Source organism: Rhea americana, unplaced genomic scaffold (genome assembly GCF_003343005.1).
Source record: "Rhea americana isolate MKP2758 unplaced genomic scaffold, rheAme1 scaffold_5, whole genome shotgun sequence".
NCBI classification, from domain to species: domain Eukaryota; kingdom Metazoa; phylum Chordata; class Aves; order Rheiformes; family Rheidae; genus Rhea; species Rhea americana.
The window spans coordinates 12,067,161-12,088,680 of record NW_028186645.1 but is presented as its reverse complement, the minus strand read 5'-3'; the positions used below and the strand labels follow the sequence as shown (position 1 = coordinate 12,088,680).

Genomic DNA, 21,520 nt, shown 5'->3' with positions numbered 1-21,520 from the left:
GATACTCCTATTTTTAATAAGTAAGGAAGTATWTTGTGTTCAGGTTTGTATTTCAGTAAGTTTAGAGCTCAGCTTCTGAAACCTAGGAAGAGCAGAAGAGAAATCCTGAGCTCTTGGAAGATTTGATTTGGGGCAAAATTCTCAGTACAGACATTGGCTATTACAAAACTGCATTACAAAATTATTATCTGGATTTGCTAGTATAGTTATATACTTATTCAATAATATCTGTAGGTGAAACCTTGGAGGAGAGTTTTGGAGCAAATTAGGAATTCAGTAGGTGCTGTTCTTCACAGTTGCTTTCCACCTGCAGTAGATGAGAGGGCAAGATGCTTCAACTTTCCTGTTGTAAAAACGAAGTATCATGTTACATCTAGTGAAAACACAAAACAGTGAATTTGGGGCTTGGCTAGTCTCATCATACAAATTACTTTGCCTGTTACATATAAAGTTAGCCAATGCACTTACCGTGTGTTTTAAATGAAAAAAAAAAACAAAAAAAGACTAAAAGAGAGGAAGGCATGAGATATCTGGTGATTTTAGCTGCACAGAGATGAACTCATGGGTCTGGTGCTGTGACACTTAGATGCAGAGTTTGTGGTTTTAAGTAGAAAGAAAAAAGCAATAGGGTACTGGCCATAGAAAGGTCCATTATATTATTCCTATCCAGGCTCAGAATGAGCCCCAAAAGTAACATGAAACAAGGCACTTTATTAATATGGGTCAGATGGGATGGTATTGATTCTTATGGACTTGATTCTTCTTGATTCTATGGTATTAATTCTTCAGTTTGATCTGATCACTTTAATCCTTAAAGAAATCACAAAAGTGTCTGCATGGTAGCCAGAATTTTGCTTGCATTGGAGAGCTTTCTGTTCACTGCAACCTCAGGAAGCTCACTGCTGGCCAGTATGCTGACACAGGGAAGACCAAGGAATAGACTCTTAAGGCTTCCTGCCCCTAAGCTGCAGGCAGACAACAGGTTCCCAACTTTGTAGAAAGTGCAGATGCAGGAATAAAACTCAGGCTACCAGATCCTTGGAACTAGAATAGGCCTGTCAATATGCTGCGGGTTTACACTTACCCACTCCATAGCTAGAGTATAACTTCTTATGTGTTTCATGTGTGGTGTCCAGCTGTGCAAACTCCAGTTGGAATCAAATGTGTGTGATATGCTGTACAGTGTTTAAGGACATACAAGCATCACTCACTGTGTTACTGAGTCAAACAGAAGGAAAGAGAAGGAAGTTACTCTCTCTGTAGTGTAAAATACTGGAACAGGCATTTTGTACTCAATCTGTGGTGACATTTTAATTTATGAACTAAGAATGCACTGATTGCTAGCTGCAAAAATGGATTTGGTGTTCATCTGATTCAAGCCATGTTAGAGTTTGAAAGTAATTATGATAGTGGAGCTGATAGGCAGGCAATTATATTTTTATTCTCTCTCTATCCCCCTTTTTTTCCTGAGGTTGTTCTTGTCAGAAGGCCTTGCAAGTACAAGAGTATAATCTTTGGCAGTGTTATTTGGTAGATTATTATGGTGCAGTCTCAGTTAGGGCCCAAGCTGCACCACTTGCTTTCCTTTACTGAGCCTCTGTTAACCTCTTCAGAAATCTCCCAGGCTAACCATTTAAAGCGTTAACGTTTAGGCAAGCAATCTTATTGTGCCACTCATACTTCATTCACACCATCGTTTAGGCTATAACTGCAGTTTCCTAAAGCTATCTCTCTGCCATCTTTCCTATTACCCTCTGCTCATGTTGTGCTCTCTGCAAGGTATCTTGCAGAGTGTGAGGGAAAAGGGTTTGGGAAGACCTTTAGAGGATGGTGCATGATGCAGAGGTGAAAGGCTCTGTCACCTGCACAGATTACAGTTAGGATGCTCATCCTGGAAGAGGATGTGGTAGGTTCTCATTCCTACGCTTCTGATGCAGAGTAATCCAGGAGAAATCTCCTAYTTGAATTGTGCAGGCACTTGGATGCCAAGCCTGGATCCTTACTATGAGGCTAACCACTTCTAGTGGTGACACCTTCCAGGGTCTCCTGTGGGTATGTCCTGTCATGAATGTATGAAATAGAATGTCCCAAGTTTAAGTGCAAGTCAGAATAGATGTATTATTATCTATGATACTTTGATGTGATCCTTTTTCTGAGATAGTTTTTAAAGGATATTTGGTTTTGTTCCAGCACAGAACAAAAGCTAATTCTTTAGCATCATAATTTTTCATAAAATTGAGCTGTTACTCCGTTGTCAGCTGTACTACATATGCTGCTTGTTTGTCTAAACAGCACTATCTGGAATAGGGTCTTTTTCATCCCATTGTTACTACAGTATCTAGTAATGGGATCTTGATCTGATTAGAGTCTGTGGGTAATATCATTATTCTTAAAATTCAAGTAATAACTGTTGTGTCTTCACATGAAAGCTGTATGTTCTCTTGTAATGTGGAATTTAAAGAAATTTTCCCCCTGTGAATGTGTCAAATTTAACAGCATGTTTCTGAGTCAAGATTGGTATCTTCACTATTAAAAAGCCACTCGATAGCTTTCCTCAGAGTCTAAAAGTAGAATTGGTGGCAGAGAAAAGCAGGAGCAGTGTTGAAAGTAGGAGACCAAAGCCTGTGAGCTTCTACAATGCTGCGAGGCAGGTTTGACCCAAGAGGCACASTGAAGGTTCTAGCAGTTCTGTGACCATAGACTATTGTAGCTTATATCTTTTTAGGACAATGACTTCTTTTCCATAAAGTTCAGGGCTGTTCTTATGTCCTAATTTGGTTCAGGAGTTGTTTGAATGTTATACTGGAGCTTGATTAACTTTACAATATGCAAGATGTAAAGAACATTAACCAACAAAAAGAGATAAGGAAATGAAGTGAATTATGGAGCAGAATCTACAGTTCAACTTGTTGGACTTAGAGTGCCTGAGAAACCCAGCAACCTCCCAGATGTTTTATCACTTCATAGATCTCACTGCCATATACCATTCAACAGATGCTTCTGAGGCATCTCAAGAATCGATAAGTTCTATCCTGTTATAGGGCCTTAATTTTAAAAAGTCGGAAACTGAGGCCATAACAGAAGAAATGCATGGCTGAACCCTGGTTTATGTATGCACTTAACTGCAGTGAGCACAGCACAGAAAGTGCATTTTATACTGACAAATGGCCAGATTTGGTAGGTGCTGCAAGTATATTTACATTCAAGAAGGCAAAACAAATTTAAAGATTATTAGGGGAAAAAATACAGAAAATGTCATTTGCTACTGTGTAAAACTGGGTTGTGCTTTGCCTTTAGTGCAATACTCAGTTTTGACCATTGCTTATTGAAAACAGATTTATGAGAACTGGAAGGAGTACAGAAAAAAACGATGGATGATGAATGGTATGCGTATGGAATGACTTCCACATGAGGAGAGACTAAATAAACTAGAATTCTTTAGGCTGAAAAAATGATGACTGGAGAGGGAAATAATAGATTTCTCCAAAATCAAAATGGCATAGCAGAAATGTGACCAGGGAATGTCTTGTTCACTGTTTCTCATGCAACAAAGTTTAAGGAATTTCACATTTGCAGAACAGTGTCCAATTCTGGGTCCTCCAATACAAGAAAGAATTGGACCTACTGGAGTGAGTTCAGCAAAGGGCCACAAAGGTGATGAAGAGGCTGGAACATCTCTCATTTGAGGAGAGGCTGAGAGAGCTGGGGCTGTTTAGCCTGGAAGAGAGAAGGCTCAGAGGGGATGTTTAGAAGTGTCTGATGGGAGTGTGTAAAGAAGAAAGGGACAGACTCTTCTCACTGGAAAATGTCCAGAGAGGTTGTGGAGTCTCCATCCTGGGAGATACTCAAAAGCTGACTGAACATGGTCCAGGGCAACCTGCTCTAGGTGACCCTGCTTTAGCAGGAGGTTAAACCTGATGATCTCCAGAGGTCCCTTCTAACCTCAACTATTCTGTGGCTGTGTGAAATAAACTAGCAACAGGCTGATTTCAAACAGAAAGAARTACTTTTTCACAAACTGTGGAACTCACTGCCACGGGATATTGTAGAAGTCAAACATATAAATAGATTCAAAAAGCTAATATGCCAGTCTGTGGTAGAAAAATCCATTAAAAACTATAAAATACAAATACTGTGAAATACACAGTCAATGGAGCACAAAGATTCGTGTATAGTCACATCCTAAACTGATGCTTGCCACTCTAATTAGCATATGTGGAGGGGGAAAAAAAGTGCTTCTGCATGTTTGCTTTATGTTCATGCTTTCACTGTGAACAAACACAAACAATTAGCTAATGCCAGAGGCAGGACTTGGAGACTGAACTTGCGTGGCTATTTGTCTGTTGTATTCTTACATCTTCTTAATTTACACTGTTATTGTAAATGTATATTTAAATTTGGAGCGCTTGCATCTGTGACTTTGTACTTCTGGGTACCAGACATACCTTCAGGCTTTTTAAAGAGGTTGCAAAAAAAAAAAAAAAAAAAGAAACATGGCAAACATGACATGATAAATTGAGAAGGAGGTAATAAACCTCCAGGTCTTTCCATAATGTTTTAAAAGTTCACATTGCAGGAATCCCATTCTAAATGGGAAAGCCTCTGCCTATATATTACATCAATATTTCATTAATTAAATTCATTTTTCTTTCATTCTWTCTCTCTCTCTTTTTGTTTTAATTAGAGTGTTGTCATTTACAGCCAAACCTCTGTTCAGCTTCTATGAAATATTCATTTCCACTTGCTGCTTGATAATGAAGCAGTATCTTGCAGCCCATTTGAACTGTTGCAAAGGAGTGCATATCTCCAAAGGAAAGGGAATAAATGCATTTTTTAAAAAAAAAAAAAACCAACTCAGAACATGTTCAGTACAAACTAGTTTCAGACAAAGGAAAGGACTGCTAGCTAAAAGGCAATTTATGTAATACGTTGGCAAGGAGGTGGGAAGCCAGTGAATAGAACTTAATGAGTTGACAGCTGTTGAGAACTCCATGGTGTCRGATTGTAGCATTTGTTTTGATAATTTGCACATTGTGTGCAAGTAGGAGACTTAGGTAGAAGGGATATCCTGGGACCTGCCAAGCAATTTGTTCCATTGCGTGTGGGGTGCTGAGATTCAAAGTTTCATGGTATARAGGTTATGGAGTATTTCTCTGCACCTGTTGGAAAAGCTGTGCTTCATCTGAAAGCAAGTTTTGCTTTCTGACTGGATGAGTGTTGGTGGTCTACTGTGACAGGGCTGTTTTTCTGAGAGTCATTTACCTTTTGTGACAAATGGTGTAAGTTCTGCTGCAGTTTATTTTTGTAGACAAGCATTGCAGTCTCTCTCCACTGAGGAGCAGTTGCTGCAGGATGTCTCTTTCCTTTTTAAATAGGAATTTGAGTTTTAGGAATACACAGTCTTTTCCATTACTTTGCTGCATTTCAGAAACATTAAAGAAGGAAAATGACTTCTTAGGTCTCTCCTACCTCAACAATGCAGGACAGATTGTTATAGYGTGTATGGGAATTCCATTTTGACAATGTTAGTCTTTCAGCTCACAAGATACAACAAACTGGATACAATCACAGTATCTTCCTTCTGATGCTTTATACAGCACTTTCCTTCAAATATTCTCAAAACTGTTTATAAACATTTATTTCCAAGAAATACATGTACATCTTCACTATTTTTAAAATGGAGATCTGACAGGTTAGCTGCCTTGTCACGATACTCTGCTCTTCTGTGTAATTTTATAGCCATGTTATACAGAAGATCAGACTTGGTCAATCTAGCGGTCCCTTCGGACCTTGAGACCTCTGAATCCAAAAAAGAAACACTTGACTGCAGTCTTTCTTGGAATTTCCTACCTTGTGTTATTGCAACAATATGTCTAGTAACAGCCATGGGAATGGCTGGGGATTATGGGATTTTGAAAAACTCTATTTTGCCATGTAAAGGAACTCAGGATAATATTCTGCTACACTATGAAGTTCAGTCAACATTGCTACAGCATCTCAAAGTGCAAAAATGCATATGCTTTAATTATACATGATGATGCCAGTCAAAAGCCTGGTATGGATACGACTAGGCTAGCTTTGGTTATCTTAGCTTACAATGCTTAGAGATGGTGTAACGGTACCAGCAAAAACCCTCTGTCAGAATTCCTGGATTGAATGTTGGGAGCTGGGCCAACTTGGATATGCCAGCATGACTGTAATGCCAGTACGTCTCTCTAGTGTGAGTAAGGCCAAAGTCTAAGAATTAAGTGATAAAAATGCCAGAAGGCAGCAGCCGTTAATGCCAGTGGCTTCCACGACTTGTTTCTGGATAGCATATGCAAAGCTATTATAGTTATACCATATAGAGAAGAATTTTAAGAAAAGGCGAGACAGCAGGCACACATCATCCCCAAACTATTACTACATTGTACTATCAGCCCAAACTGATACAACCGCTAGTATATGTGCACACTCTGTTATCTGTTTACACAGGGACTGGAGTACTTCAGATACTAGAAAAAATTCCTCTTGGTACATTTTGTCCCCTGTGCTGATCAACCCATCCCATTTTATACATTCCTAAGACTGAGGTTAAATTTACTGTGGACTAATACTTGACTATCTCTAGCCTGGAAGGGCTCAGGGTTTTTTTGTATTACTGAAGACTTTTAATAGACATTATGTAAAATCAGGTATACTTTCTTTTGTGATTTTCACTGTTGTCAACACCATAATTAGAATATATGAGAGAAGGAATTTTTCAGAATGCTACCTTGAAATGGTAACTGTAATATTCAAATTCATTATGCAGAAACTTCATTTCATAATTGACATGAATTTCATGCTATCTTGCAATCCTTACCAAAGGTTATTGATGTCAGAAAAATTACATCGCAAAGCTGAGTTTACAGGCAGCTTTACTGGAACTTTAGTGGAGGAAGTATTTTCATGTGCTTTAAAGCTTCATATCCTCTCTTTCTGATAATGTTCCTTTGGAGAGTTATTTCCGAGTGTCTCACAGCTTTGGCTTTGGAAATATGAAGGGGACAATATAAAAACCTCATAGTAACTGATGCCTTGATARAAGGATCTGTAGAGCAATACAAAGCTTCTTCACTGGGTGTAGTTTTTGGAGTTTGGGAGGGGAGGGGTTTGCTTTAAACAGGTAAGAGTACAGATGAGCTCAGCATGTTCCAGATGATGTTTAAAGCTGCCTGAATTCCTTTGTCTAACTCTCTCTCAGTAAGTGCATTCCTGCTGAGCATCTATTGGGCCGTTAAAACTAACTTTGTTCCTTTTATGTTTTTTTTTTTTATTTTACACAAACAAAAGATTTGATTTGCCTTTACGGCTGCTAATAAAGTCAATGGAGAGCTAAATAAATAAGCAAGGAAAATGGCCTTGTTATCCATCACAGGAACCTAGAATTCTAATTAACTGGGGGCTGCAGAGAAGCCCAGCTGCGATAAAGTTTCGCTGTGTCTGTTGTGTATGGGAGTCTGCCTATCCAATGGCAGTTTTTTTGCATGACAACCATTTGCAACTTGAACCACTTGATGTGGCATTTAAGTGATGTTGAATTCAAATGTAATGGAATCTCAGGAGGTATTTATTGTACTGAGCAGCTCAAAAAGTTGAAGCTTACCTGGCTGGTAAAGCTGGTACTTCATTAATACTTGATGAATCAAGTATGTTTATTAATCTGATGAGTATTTGCTTATGATAGTATTTTGTAGTTCTGTGGCTGTTTTTAAGTTAGGATTAGAGGAAAACAGACAAACTTTCTGCAGTCTGTTTATCAGTTTAATTTACTGACCAATCAATGCAATTTTGAGATCCACCCATAAGATTGTAGTGGGAGTTACCACATGGTTGTTTAGCAATTCCTCTCAGGTACTCTCCCTGTCTGTAGGTTGTGGACACCAGCGTTTAGATTCTGAGTAAAAAATTTGGTAAGTTTTTCCCCATTGACCCCTATTGCTGATGGGATTGGTATGGCTTTTGTTGCCTGAGTTTTAACTAATGTGTAGTGCAGATTCTGGTTTCTATCCCCGTGTTGAAGTTGTTAGGCTATTGACATAGCAAAAAGACGGCAAAAAATGTGAATGATAGAAAAGCAAGATTTTTAAGCATTAAAATATTTGGCAGAGGTATTCCTCAGTGGAATAATATCTAGAACTACTAAATTTTGTTTTTATTAGATTTGACCTTGACTATGTTAATATTTCAGTGATAATACATACATTCTGTTGTGTGTACAGGTATTTTTGTACTAGCTAGTGACAATCATCTCTACCCTACATTAAAAGAGGAAGAGTGGACCTGTGGTTAAAAGGATGTCACTATTACTCAGAAATATGTTGTCTACCAGAGCCACCTTTGTGACCTTCTTTGTGTTTTTTGAACATTCTTGCTGTTTATAGATTAAAACTATAACAAGTTTTAACAAGTATGCTGTATGTATGGTTGGTTATATGTAGGGTTTTAGTAGCTATCTGCCTTGTGAACTATTCTGTATACATGTAGTTATTCAGGGAGCAATTCTAGGTGTTAATGTATATCTAGTGGGCAAAAGCTTATTCTTCATTTATTTAATCTACATTATCTTTATTCTGCGTTTAAATGTGTTTAGAGACTGCCTTCCCCTTGTGGGCTAATATATGTGTCCTGTGAGTAACACTGTTTAAATGCAATTTTCTAAGTGTGTGATAATGTTCACAGAGAAAGAGGAAGATTTGCCTGGAAATAGCAGTCGAGCACATTAATGTGAATATTCAAAGATAGATGTTTATCTTATTGGACTCAGAGGTACTTACAATAATTGCAGCCTCTGTTTTAAGGCACATTTATTCAGAATGATTATGTTTATTGTTACTTTACAAATAACATACCTCTGACATTAGAATTTAAGTACAACAGTTTGGACCACAGAACAGCATTTTTTTTGCCTTTATGGATTTTACCATTCCACGTGGCAACTTTCTGTGGCCTACATAATAATGAACAGAAATTAAAAAGCAGGCAGGAGAGGAAGCAAAGGAAATCTCCAAATTAAACAAATGATGGAGATTACTTTGCATGCCCAACCAAGTGCAGCCATGCCTGGAATGGAACACGTGAGCTGTCTGGCAATGAGTGGCATCACTACATCGCAGTCTTGCACATGAAGGGAAGGATACTTGATCTGAAGTTATTAGGAAAATTCAAAAGAATAGAAGTACTTACTCAATTTCTATCTGAATAAAAATTCAGGGAGCACCTTCTTCTTGGGAAAAGTGTTCAAGTTTCTCTAACTTTTAAAATAACAGACCTGTAATGACATATCTCCTATTGGACTGATTCTTCCCCATGGCATATTGTTTCTCTTTGRTTAATCAGGGCCTGGGGTTCACTTATTCATCGCTTTGGATTTGACACTAGGAGGGATTCTGGTGGCCTGCCTGGAGTGTTAGTGCAACTGGGACAGTGCCTTTGCCTCCTCCACCTGCTGCTGGCTGGGGCTTTTGCAGAAGGAATGCGATCCCCTAGGCCACTGCTGTCACTTCCCAGGAGTGACAAATATGAGAACATGCTCTAATTTCCTCCAGTGTAGGTTGTCTGCTGGGAGAGGGTCTCCCATATCTAATTTCTAGTTGATCCTCATTTGTAAAAGATGATGAAATCACTGCTTTAAAAATAGAAGCAGACCTATGCGCTTTATTAGTGAGCACATAAAKAGAAATGCCACTTGAGCTTCACATGTGACTGCCTCTTTCTTTCTACTACATTGTAAGCTTACTTTATAGATTTTGTTTCTTTTAAATTGTGTTGGGGAGAGCACAACATGGTGTGCAGATTTTGAGGCTTAAAAGATTGTCATTAAAGCCACTGTGTTGTATTTAGCTATTTATTTCTTGCTCAGAATGATCTAATCAATAACAGAACAAAATCAAATACAACTCCCTCCCTTCCAAGGAAGAAAAGACAAGCTAAATAAAGATGTCCAGGAGAAAATGCCAGCAAATGACATATTGATTTCTAGCAAAGGAGCAAAGTGTAAATGAAAAATATTCTTCTGACACAGTTATTAAGTGCAGGCTAGCACACAAAGAAAACCCATTTACTCTTACTAGAGGCTGAGTCTTCAAAGGGCAGCTGATTCATCTCCGATCATTTGAGCCTCTAACTTTCTGAAGCATAGGCTTCTCTTTACTAATTTAAAGGATTTTTTTTTGTACTTAGGCTTTGCTTTGAGAATGTAAAATATTTACTAAAAGCCTGATTGCATGCCAGATAAGCAGAGAAGTTATTTTCTCCTCATTTTATAGCTGTATAAACAGAAACATGAGGAAGGAGGCAATTTTCCCAAAGTCAGACAGTGAATTTATGACAATATATATAAAATCAAACAACATGAGGGTTCTGATTCACTCTCCTTGGCAATTTGGACTGGGGCAATTTAAGAAATTACTGCTCCCCAGTGGTTTGCCCTGCCCTTCTGCCGACAAAGTAGATAATGTGTTTGTTTTTCAGCAAGTTTAGTTCACAGCTTAAATTATTAGTAATAAATTGATTTCTGGGGAAGTTTAAGTTAATAAATCAGACTACACATCTGAGACTAAGGTGCATATCAGCAGGATGCTAAATTCTGGCAATAGGCTGAGTTTTTCCAACAGTACTCTGAAAATCTTTATTCAGAGTTTTGCTTCCTGTGCTTTGCTTTAGGCAGATGCTGAAGAGAGGGGGAGGCTGAAGCCTGCACTGCCCAGTGCATTCAGCACCTGACCATGGCACCACTCAGAAACTGTTTTCAGAAAAACTGAAATTGAGAAGTCTATTGGATAAACTCTGGGAAACAACACTGTGCAAACTGATCTGACTAAGGTTTCAGAAACATGCCTAAAGTCAAAGTCCTGAGCAGTGTCTGACTTTCAACAGTTCTGTCCATCCAGCAGCTCTCTCTGACTTCAGGATAGGAGTTGTTGTGAGTTCAGAAGTTTTTTAAAATAAGCCATTTAGCTGACCATCTGAAGAAGGTTTGTACACATAGTGCATCTTTCTTCATGAATTTTCACCTATACAACCACCATCTGCATTATTTTATTATGTCAAAAAGAGAACACTGACAATTTCTGTTTCACTGACAGGTCTGTTTCAAAAATAAATAAAAATATAATGGAGGAAAARCTGTATCAAATGATGAAAAGGACACTTTGAAGATTCTTCCACTGTGCCTACTCTGAGAAGCACTACACTCAGAAAAGGGCTTCAATTACAATTTTATCTTCAAGTTGCTTCTTTGAAAACAAGCAAATAAATGTCAAAAGGAGCAGTAGGTTGATAAGGGGAAAAATGACTCTCCTGTCATGCCAAAACTATATCTTTTGTGTTTTAGCCAAGAATTTTTTTACAGTCCAGTCCAAAACTCTTGCAAATCTTGAGGGTTGCACCAAGAAGTTTGAAAAAGAATTGTTGGTTGATCCTTTACCATATCAGGTCAAAAGGAGCACTATTCTGTTAGGAAAGGAAAGAAACAGAAAAGCAAGTGCCTCTGTGTGCATGTGTAATCAATAAACAACCAATCTATATTCTYGGAGATTATTTTTTATTTATTTATTTAGCTCCTAAATAATATGTAATTTCTTCAGGCCAAGAAATAAATTGAAAGGATTTAGAGGGATTTGCTTATCAGCAGAGCACCACGTAGCATTACATTCCTTCTGCATTTGGGAAGGTACACTGAAGTTGAGTTAAGCTGCTGCGGTTCAATACTTCTCTTTCCCCTGTCAGGGTGCCTTGAACAACAGATGGATTAATCCTCCACACTTCTCTTCCTCCCCTCTTTGCCTCCCTTCTCTTTTTCCCTCTGCCCACACTCCTCACAATATTGTCTCCCTTCCCACTACCAGCACAGAGGGACAAAAGGTAGAAACACTGATTTTTCCTCATTGACTTTGCACAGCCTAGGGATAGAACAAAATCCCTGACATTTAGCATCAAATGTGGTCAGGGAGAGGCAGACTTTACAGACTTGATCTATTGATTCTATTGAGACAGGCTTCGAGTTTTCAAAGGACTAATTCAGCTTTCAAGGCTCCTTTTAAACATAACTGCCCATTACTCGGGATTGATACACAATTAGGAGTGGGGAGGGGAGATTATTTTTTGCTTTCTCTTCCTTAACTGACTTTTAAAAATCTCTTGTCTACTATACTAACGGACAAATGGCTGATTTTGGTACAGGGGTAGCTTTCTCATGATCCCTACTTAATGGTAGAATTTGACAGCAAATCAGCTTTTGTGTCCAGCCAGGATCACAAGCCAGGAAATGCACTGAGGCTGGGTAGTGTTGAGGAACAAATGCTTGCTGGTTACCAACCAGCTCCTGGCCAGTCAGGGTCCTGGGCACCAAGGAATGGATTTGTTCATATGGTGAGAATAGGTCTACAGCAGCGATATCTCTTTGCTCTAAGTACAGTATAGCGGCAAGGCTGTGCTGGACAGCTTTGCTGCCCACTTTGGAATGGCATAGAAAGAAGAGAAATGCCTAATAACGTGTTTATTTTACATCATGATAGGGATAGGATGTAAATACCAGATGAATTTAGGTTGAATTAGATTCAACTGAAGATAAATGGGGCAAGTTCTCCCCTGGAGCTTATGTGCTAATAGCATTCATACCTGAATGGTTCATACCTGAGTGACTGACTGCATTATCTCAGTGCTGGTAGTTTCTGGTATTGCCTTGGGGAAACCACTCTAGAGTTAATAGAGATCCCTGGTGAGACTTTTCTTGCTGAAAGTCATCCTAAAATTTTTTGGCTTAATTTTACTCACTACTGTTTCTGAACTTAAATAGTTCATCTTCCTTCCTGAAGTTTATTGCACCCTTCTGATACTTGTAGACATTTATCGTAACTTCAGTCCTCATTAAGCCAAGCTCTGATRGTCAGTTTTGCTAAGTCTGTCTCATTCACATATCTCTCTAGTCTTTTCATCATTTCGGTGGCTCTTTTCTGAATTGTGTCCAGTTGTTCTAAATGCTTTGGCATTGGATTGTCTAAAACTAAATATAATGAGCTATGCTCTCTTGGTGTAAATTGTTGCAGCTCAATTGAAATAAATACCAGTTTAAACCAACAGAGAATTTGACTCTCTTGTTTTAGCTTTCATTTTAAATGAGCTCTATGAAGAAAGATACTAGTTTCATGTTCTTTGATGCGTTGCCTTTGTAGAGGCAGACAAAACCTCAGCACAAAGTGTGGAGTGCAGAGCGCTTGCACAGCCTTGCCTGTGTCAGGGTACGGAAGAACGTGCTGTACTATCCAGTGCTAATGAGTTGGAGAGGATTAAAACACTTTAGCCACTGATAGTAAATCCAGAACTATCCTTAACAGTTTATACAGTCCCAAATTGCACCTTCTTTTATAATACCTCATTATGTTTTGAGCAGTGTTTGAAATATTTCCCTATTTGTATGCAGATTCTTTCCATCAAGATGTAGTAGCTTGAATTTGTCCAGGCAGAATATCTCAGGCCTGTTATACAATGATGAACTCCTGCATATTTTTCAAATAAAGATAAAAAGAAAGTAAGAAACAAACATAAGCTGTAGAAAGGACAGATGAAGGATTTCCATTTGATTGAAACAGTATGAACAGAATACAAGTTCTTTGAAAAGTGCAGTTACTGAAATACTATCATCAAGCTAGAAATGATGCCTAATGAGACTGAGATACTTCCCCTGCTATCACCTTTTGACAAGGCAGCAAATGTCTTGAGCCTGTTCGTTCCCAAGGAACATCCTGATTTCTGAAAGGTAGAACAGCATCACTAACACCTGGCCTTTCTACAGGGAGCATTCACCCTGTATACCGTTATGTGCTGAAGGCACAACACATTGCCTGTATTTTGTAACAAATTTGAGATATTTAGAAAATATGGCAGTATGGGAGCAGCAGAGAAATTCAAGTGATTGGATTTCGGGAAAGTTTGTTGAGTTTTGGCTCTGTCTATTTTAGATGTGAAAGGCAAATACACTCTTCAGATAATTGCTGCTGTATTCTCCCAATGTTGGGAAGATTTCCATCTGGCGTTTTGTGGTGGTTCCATGTCAGCAGTGACTGTAAACTGTGGTTCCTTGGTGGCAAAGTTACATTTTTCTCACACCTAAGCATTAAGTGTTGCCTTTCAAATAATAGTGTTGAATAGGGTCGAAAGTAATGTGTATGGTGTGCAGAAGAGTTTCAAACAAAAGGCAGGCAGGAAAAATGAATCCTACTTTACAGAGTAAGGCAACTGCCAAGTATGTACTTTTGGAGCAATTTGTCTGCAGAGTTTGAATTTATGGGTCCTTGTCTTTTCTTTCCCACTAAAAGTGAGAACTCCATCACTCTTGGATGTGTTATTTATAATTTCATAAAGCTGTTCTGTAGCAGGACTTATTTTATCCAGTATGCTTAATCTCTATCAAATAACGGTGCACCCAAACAACAAGATGCGGAAAAAACCTTTGTGCTTGGAGAAAAGGAAGATTCAGCACCTGCCTTTTTGTATAGAACAAAGGAGCAAAGGTTATGGATCTAAGGCATAAATTGGGACTTTTAGCACTTTGGAAAGATTGGAAGGGAATGGAATTGTCTTGACCAGGTCTTGCTATGTCATCCCAACTTCTCTTTCACTTTACACCAGTGATGTATAGAGTAATGAACAAAGATGCAGAACTATCACCATGGCAAGACTGAAGAGGCCCTTAGAGTGAATAATTAGGAGGAGGTGATTACAGAACTAATAATTTATTGAAAGGAACAGTGAGCCAATTCAGTGAAATTGAAAAAATTTAAAGATAAATATGCTGATAAATCCTCCAGGGTGGACTCAGAGTTTAGCACTTTCTCTTACCCCAGTTTTGTTCCAAGGCAATTTCATTAAACACTGGGGAGAGTGAGAGAAAAAATAATAATATAAAATGCCATAAAAAATCTTTCAGAGGAAGGAATAAAAAGGGTTCCTGCCAGAGAGATATTTTATTGAAAGTTATTATAATACCTATCTTTAGTTTTATGGCTCTTAATACAGGGCCAAGCAATTTCAAAGCTGGGATTTTTTTAAAAATGAAATATCTATTTTAGTATAGTATGAATTATTACTTTTAATATAGAATTTAGCTAATATATAGAACAGAAGATATTTTCTCTCCTGTATTTCTCTCCAATGAAAACACAAGCATCATTTCTATCACAGCATATGGAGAAGTTTCATTACCATCACATTGCCTATGTGTAAGAAAATTTAGCATTTACCATCTTCAGGTCATTGAATGGACATTAAAGAATGAATCCAGTTATCCCCCCGGGGTGATGCATGAGTATAATCAGCCTCGTTTCAAAAACAGAGAAAGGGAACCGGAAATGGAATAACTGATTTTGCTTAATGCCTCACAGTGAGTTGCTTCTGATGAGAGTTAGTGGGGAGAGTTCTGGGGCCACTGCTAACTAGCCTGTGCTGTCTCGGGAAGTTTAATAATCATCCAGGGAAGATTATCAGCTCTGGGATGGTATGAAAAGGGGCAGATTCCAGTTACAAGATTTTATTGTCTTCTGGAGGATTCCTCAACTCTGTTTCTGCTGTTAGGAATTTGCTGCTGCTTCTCTCTGAAATAACTTTATTCCTTTGGGATAATTCAGATGTTGGTATCTGAGCTGAAGGTGCATGGAAAACCAATATGTGATGGGACTGGAAAATCAGTTAGTGATGAAGAATGATGGAAAGTACTGAGATTAAAAATACCAGATATGAAATAGCAAGACAGATTAGTGTACTTATCTCTTATATAGTTTCTAGAAATCTCATTACTGACCTTGACCAACACTGCTTTTGGAGATTTCTCTGTTTTCTAACACTCATTCTTATGTAAACAAAACCATTAGCCTGGGACAATCAGCAGCCACAGTGCCAGAAAAACTAGAATATCAGGGGAAATATCATGCTGTGGACGTGGGGAGATAAGGACAGAGATTAACTGATAGAATCAAGGGTGGAACCAATTGTGAAAAAGTGCAGATACAGGTCACAGCTGGCAGATTTGGTGAGCATAGCACACCATACATTTGCATTTAGTCTGAGTCCGACTGTTCATGCCCTTCTCTTTTCAAAACCAACACAAGCTACATGCAGATTTTATAGAAAAAAAAATAGAACAGCTAGTAAAGAATGTACCATAAAGTATGTTGCATTTGATGTCCTTAAGCTGCTTATTAGATGGGAAATCGAATGAGAAGATTAAAAAGTGCCAGACCTCGTGACTTTGCAGCTCCTACTGAGAGCTCACACTTTTGTCAAAATTCTGCATCAGCTAACTAATTTCCAGGGCCAGTGCTGTGTGTGAGTGGCCAGCTGACTTGCAGGGCCAGTGACATGGAGGCTTTGGCCGGGAGGCACCATGGACTCCTAGTGCAGCTCCCTGTGGCTGCTCTTGCTGGTGTGTGTGTGTGGGGGGGTGCTCAGGGAAAGCATCCAGAACAGGACAACGCAAATAGTGAATACACATTTGGTCTTCAGTGCGCGTGGCACAGAGCCTTGCCAGGCCAACTRTGGTGTATTTAATAGCTCTGGATGGATTTTTTCTACCTTTAATTTGGCTGATCACTTTTTAATACATCTAACCTTTTATTACCCACCAATATCCTGTTGCAAGGAGTTTCTTGGTTAAAAAAATTCATTATGTGAATAAACATCCTCTTTTGTTTGTTCTGAACCTGCTACCTTTCTGGTTTTGTATGAAGTCTCTAACATCAGAAAGAGGATAAAACAAAGTTTATAGGGGAACTTTTTATTCTATATAATTATTATATCAGATATGTGATTACACATTAATGTTATATGAAGCCCTTAGATGAGAGCAAGAAAGTGGGTAAATAGATGAGTAGGTGTATCAGTTGAGTCACAACCACATATTGTTGTAATTTTCATGTTTATTTTCTACTGCAAGCAAATTATTGCTTTTCCTTTACAAGATCCTAGTTGTAAATTGTCAAGTTTTCAACAAAGGGCAAAATCATATCTATGTGCTTTAAATCCAAATTGAAAATTAAAAAAAAAAAATGCAAGAGTCTTAGCACTATCTAAGCAGCATCTTTTAATAGTGATAGATAATTTTTTGTTTTGTTTTGTTTGGAGTGTTATATTTGACAAGTATACAGATTCTGCAAGTGTTTCAGGCATTTGTAATATACATTTCCAGTTTCACTAGCTACATTTCACCTGCTTAAAAATCTTTCTTGCAGTATAGTTTTGTTCACTTATTCCAAATTACTTAATAGTGGTGCAATTAAAAAATAGTTTCTTCCTCGTAAGGGACAGCTGTGTTTCAATGTTGGAGGATGTGATCACTCTTTGTATGAATTATAAAGTCATTTGGTGTCCTTTGGGGTAAATAGTGTTTCATAAAATATATATGACAGGATGAAGAGAATTATAGGAAATAAATTTATATTTTATACATTCCTTCTTGCTTGACCTCTTCCTAAATAGACAAACTTTTAAAGGCAGTTTGTTTTAGGAGAGAGGTTGGCACCCAGATGTCAACAAAAGCTCTTCCATTTTCTGTGACTAGAAGAAGGTGTTGAAAAAAACAGTAACGCCTAAGGCAGTAGTATTTGTACATATCTTCTTCAGTTCCTTTTAATCTTGCCTCAACATGGAAGTATTTAAACATGAGACTACTGCAAGATTGTATCCTATGAAATGTTACCCAAAAGGCATGCTAGGCAAGATTAAATAACATAATAGAGGATTCCCTTACCTCATGACTGTTTTTTTGCAGCTACTCAAATATTATTTTGTAATTTTTCTTTGTAGCCCACGAGTCCTATTTTTGTTTCTTTGCTCACTCTAAATCACCAAAATCAAGAATAAAAGAATGTTAGGTTGAATCTGGTCTTTCTGGCAGACTGCTAGGTTCTGCAAGCTTAGAAAGCAAAGAGGAGGGAGAGCCAGAAGTGTCAGACAGAGGGACTTGCTAGCACTAGGACCAGAGAAGGCTAAAGAAAAGATCAGGACCTCATAACATGTATGTAAAGATATGTGGGTGCACTCAGCATTTTGGGGACAGTCGAAACTGGCTTACAAGTATACAAGAGACCTTATTTGAAGCTGGAGAGTCTTTTTCAGGAATGAGGACTTCAAAGACTTGTAATGACATAAGAGTCCCAGGAGTATTCACTGGGAGTACTACAATACAATGTATAGTAGAGGTATAGCTGCCCTGCTCCCAAGGAGCTCCGATTTGAGCAGTATCTCCTATCTAGCAAGGGACATTTTAGTTGCTTTGTTTCAGGAGTCGTTTTAGTTGTTTTCTTTCAGGAATCATACTACTGATCCTACTGCTTAGTAGAATAGGGAGCTTTCTGCAAGGGGGAACACTGCTGAGCTGGGATGATTTTGTACTGTGTGCAGGAACGTTATAACCTGCGTCCAGAGGCTGCCACAGACTTTCCCTAATGGTCCACATTACTAATTCAACTAATTGCTGCAATTAGAGGCAGGAGATGCTACTGGGAAGGCACGCCATTACATTTCTTTCTAACATGCTGCAGTACATGCTGCTTATTAATTAGTCCAGTAGCAGAGAAAAAAAAATAATAATCACCAGCTGAAGATGGAAAGGAATGTGCAGAAACTTGTAAGGGTCATGCACGGGCACAGTTTGGTTTAAGCCTTTCGGAGCCAGACTTTCCAGCCTACCAGTCCAGTCACACCCAGGTTAATCCCTGAACACTTGGCAAGGTAGCAGGCTGAGCTGCATGTTGTGCATACCTGAAACTTGCAGCAGGTCATCACACTGCAACAGATGTGCAAATATAAGAGATTTCCAGCCAAAGAGGTGCATTCTGCCTAAAATGATTAGTGGAGCAAAAAGTATCACAGCCTGACAGTGATGCATTTAGCAACACAGCAAAGAGTCGTGTTATCTGCCTGGGTGATGCTTATTATCTGAGGTTATCTCGTTCATTTTTCTCTGCAGAAAGCATGTTCAGCCTGAACATGCCTCCTGTGTTCAGTCTCTCAGTAGGTGCCTCCTGGCTGGTCCTACATAGCATTGGCATTTATTGACAAGCCCCACACGCCCTCGCTGGACATGGGTACTGGGGCTGCCAGAGGAAGGCTTGCCAGCCAAGGAGGTGTCGTAGCCCCTTGTACTTACTGTGTTCAGCAGCACAGCACAATCTGCCTGCTAACTTAAACAGGACGGCAGGAGTGCTGCACCTGTGCACACCTGAAATATTCAACAGCAGAGTGTAAGTGCTATTTCTCCAAGAGGGAAATCCAGCTCCAAGAAGGGCATATTTACACAGRCATAACTGCAATGCTTGGTATAAGTTGAATATTTTAAAAGATACCATTTTGAAACATTTATTCTAGAATAGTTCACTGCCTCTGTAACAGCCTCTTGACTAGCAAGTATCTTACACTTTTTTTTCTATTCTGTTTGCTTTGTTCCTTTCCTTGGCATGCCAGACAACGGATGACATTGTTTCATCAGCTGAATGTTCTAGTGATGATGAAGACTTCATTGACTGTGAGCCCAGTACAGGTAAGTCAGGTCAGTCTTCTTTTGCTTGCTTTCTTACTTCATTTGCAAAAAACAATACATACATATATTTATATGTGTGTGAATGTATACATATATATTCTTATATGTGTATACATATATGTGTGTGTATATATATTATGTATATATACAGTGTATGTAAAATAAAACTATACAGCCAAGCATCAGATCCCATGGACTTGGCAATAGCAAAACATAGATATGTAGTCACTATTTAGTTAATATAAAGCTGTTTTAATAAAAAGCCAAACTTCCTGAAACTGATCCCAGTTAATTAATTGTTAACATGTGTGTAACAGTTACCTCACTGGCTCAGTGAGGCAAAAATATTAGTGTGACATGCAGCAAATAATAAAATTTTGTGAAGTGGCAAGTGAGGTGATTGTTTAAAAAACATAAAGGGTATGAAAGTGAAATGACAATGGATTATTAGTATTATTTAATTTTCATTAATTGCTCTGAAGATGGACTGTGGAAGTGTACATTTGTTCATGGGATTTGGAATACAGTTAACATGGTAAAATGTTTATACTAATTTTGTTTTCTGTGTGCCCAAAGAAATTGGAGAGCACCAAAACATAGGTCTAACACAACAAAATTAGTGGTAGGCTTTACCATGTTATCTGCAGTGATGCTTCAAAATGTATCTATTAAAGAGTCAGGGTCAAGAGACTGACCATATGGAACTGATTCAACTTCTCCCTTTTGATTCAGATACATTTTGATAAATTGATGGCTTTCCTTTCTGGTGAGATATATAATGTGATATCCAGCAGGCAACTGCAGTCTATTTTATTTCTTACAGACTTTTTCAAGTCTTCTTTTTTGAGGCTTGCCATAGTTAAGCATTTCTATAATAGAGAACAGATATCATCGAATTTCTGTGTACATAAAAAAAAAAAAAAAAAAAAAAAAGAAAGAAAGAAAAAAAGGGAGATTGGTCAGAAGCTTTTGTCCATAAAGGCAAAACATATAAATACTTTTTTTTATTTTTGTTTTGTTTGTTTTTGCTTTGTTTTGTTATCTGGGTTTTTATTTTTTGGCTTTAAGAAAATCCCCAGAAAGCATTATAAATGTTCTCTTCCTAGTTTCCTGAAGCTATTTGATTACTACAGTAGTAACATTAACATTCACCTAAGGCTAGTGCTTTCATATTTATTTTCTACTCATAATATTATGCCTGCATTTTTTGGTAGAACTTGGTCTGCAAGAACCTCTGATTAGTGTTGCCTTGTAGCTGGGAACTTCCACCGCCTAACAGTCTTTGAATTCTCGATTTCTGGGAGACAGCAGGGAAGGCTCTGACACACAAACTGATCCTACTAAATAGCTCAGTCTACTCCCATCTCTTTTTTCAGGGATCTCTATGAGTTTCTCAACTCCTCACCTGGCATAGAAGCAGTCCAAATAATACTAGATTGTGGAACATAAACAGTATGGGCACTGGGATGTATGTTGGGATCTTAAATAAAGACAGCAGTGAAACATCAGCATATTATTATGAAAATGAGACATGAATTTTATAAGACCATACTTAAATGACTAATGTACCACAAGCGATATGCAAATGAATAAGAACCATTTCATTAAAGCTTCACTAAGGTTTCAAGACTTCAGCTTTTTTTTATTCTGTTTGCCAAGCATTTCAATTAAAGGAGGAAATAGGATCTTTATCAGACTCCTCCTTTTATGCTTTTGTCATTGATGTTTCAACGCAGAAATCAAAGCTACTTCAATAACTATAAATTTTAATAGCAATGTTTTCAACTTTTGGTGCCAGTGGAAAAATCAAAGTTTGAGGAGAAATCTGGTAAAACAGGATGAAATTTCAGAGTGACTGAAGAGCCTACATTCCCAGGCTAAAAATACCTCTCTCCTGACATATTTAAATAGCTAAGGCTACAAACAAGTACAAATTGGATTTATAAGAATGACTTGCTTTTGAAA

At 38.1% G+C, this 21,520-nt stretch overlaps 1 protein-coding gene across 2 annotated transcripts in view; it reads left to right on the top strand.

The window, feature by feature from the left end:
- NRXN3 (neurexin 3) overlaps window positions 1–21,520 on the top strand; it is a 960,107-nt gene that overhangs the window by 895,252 nt on the left and 43,335 nt on the right. For both annotated transcript variants that reach the window (XM_085317601.1, XM_085317600.1), the window contains one exon: window positions 19,480–19,555. In XM_085317601.1, the coding sequence (XP_085173727.1) occupies window positions 19,480–19,555 (76 nt within the window). The remainder of the gene's footprint in view (window positions 1–19,479; window positions 19,556–21,520) is intronic.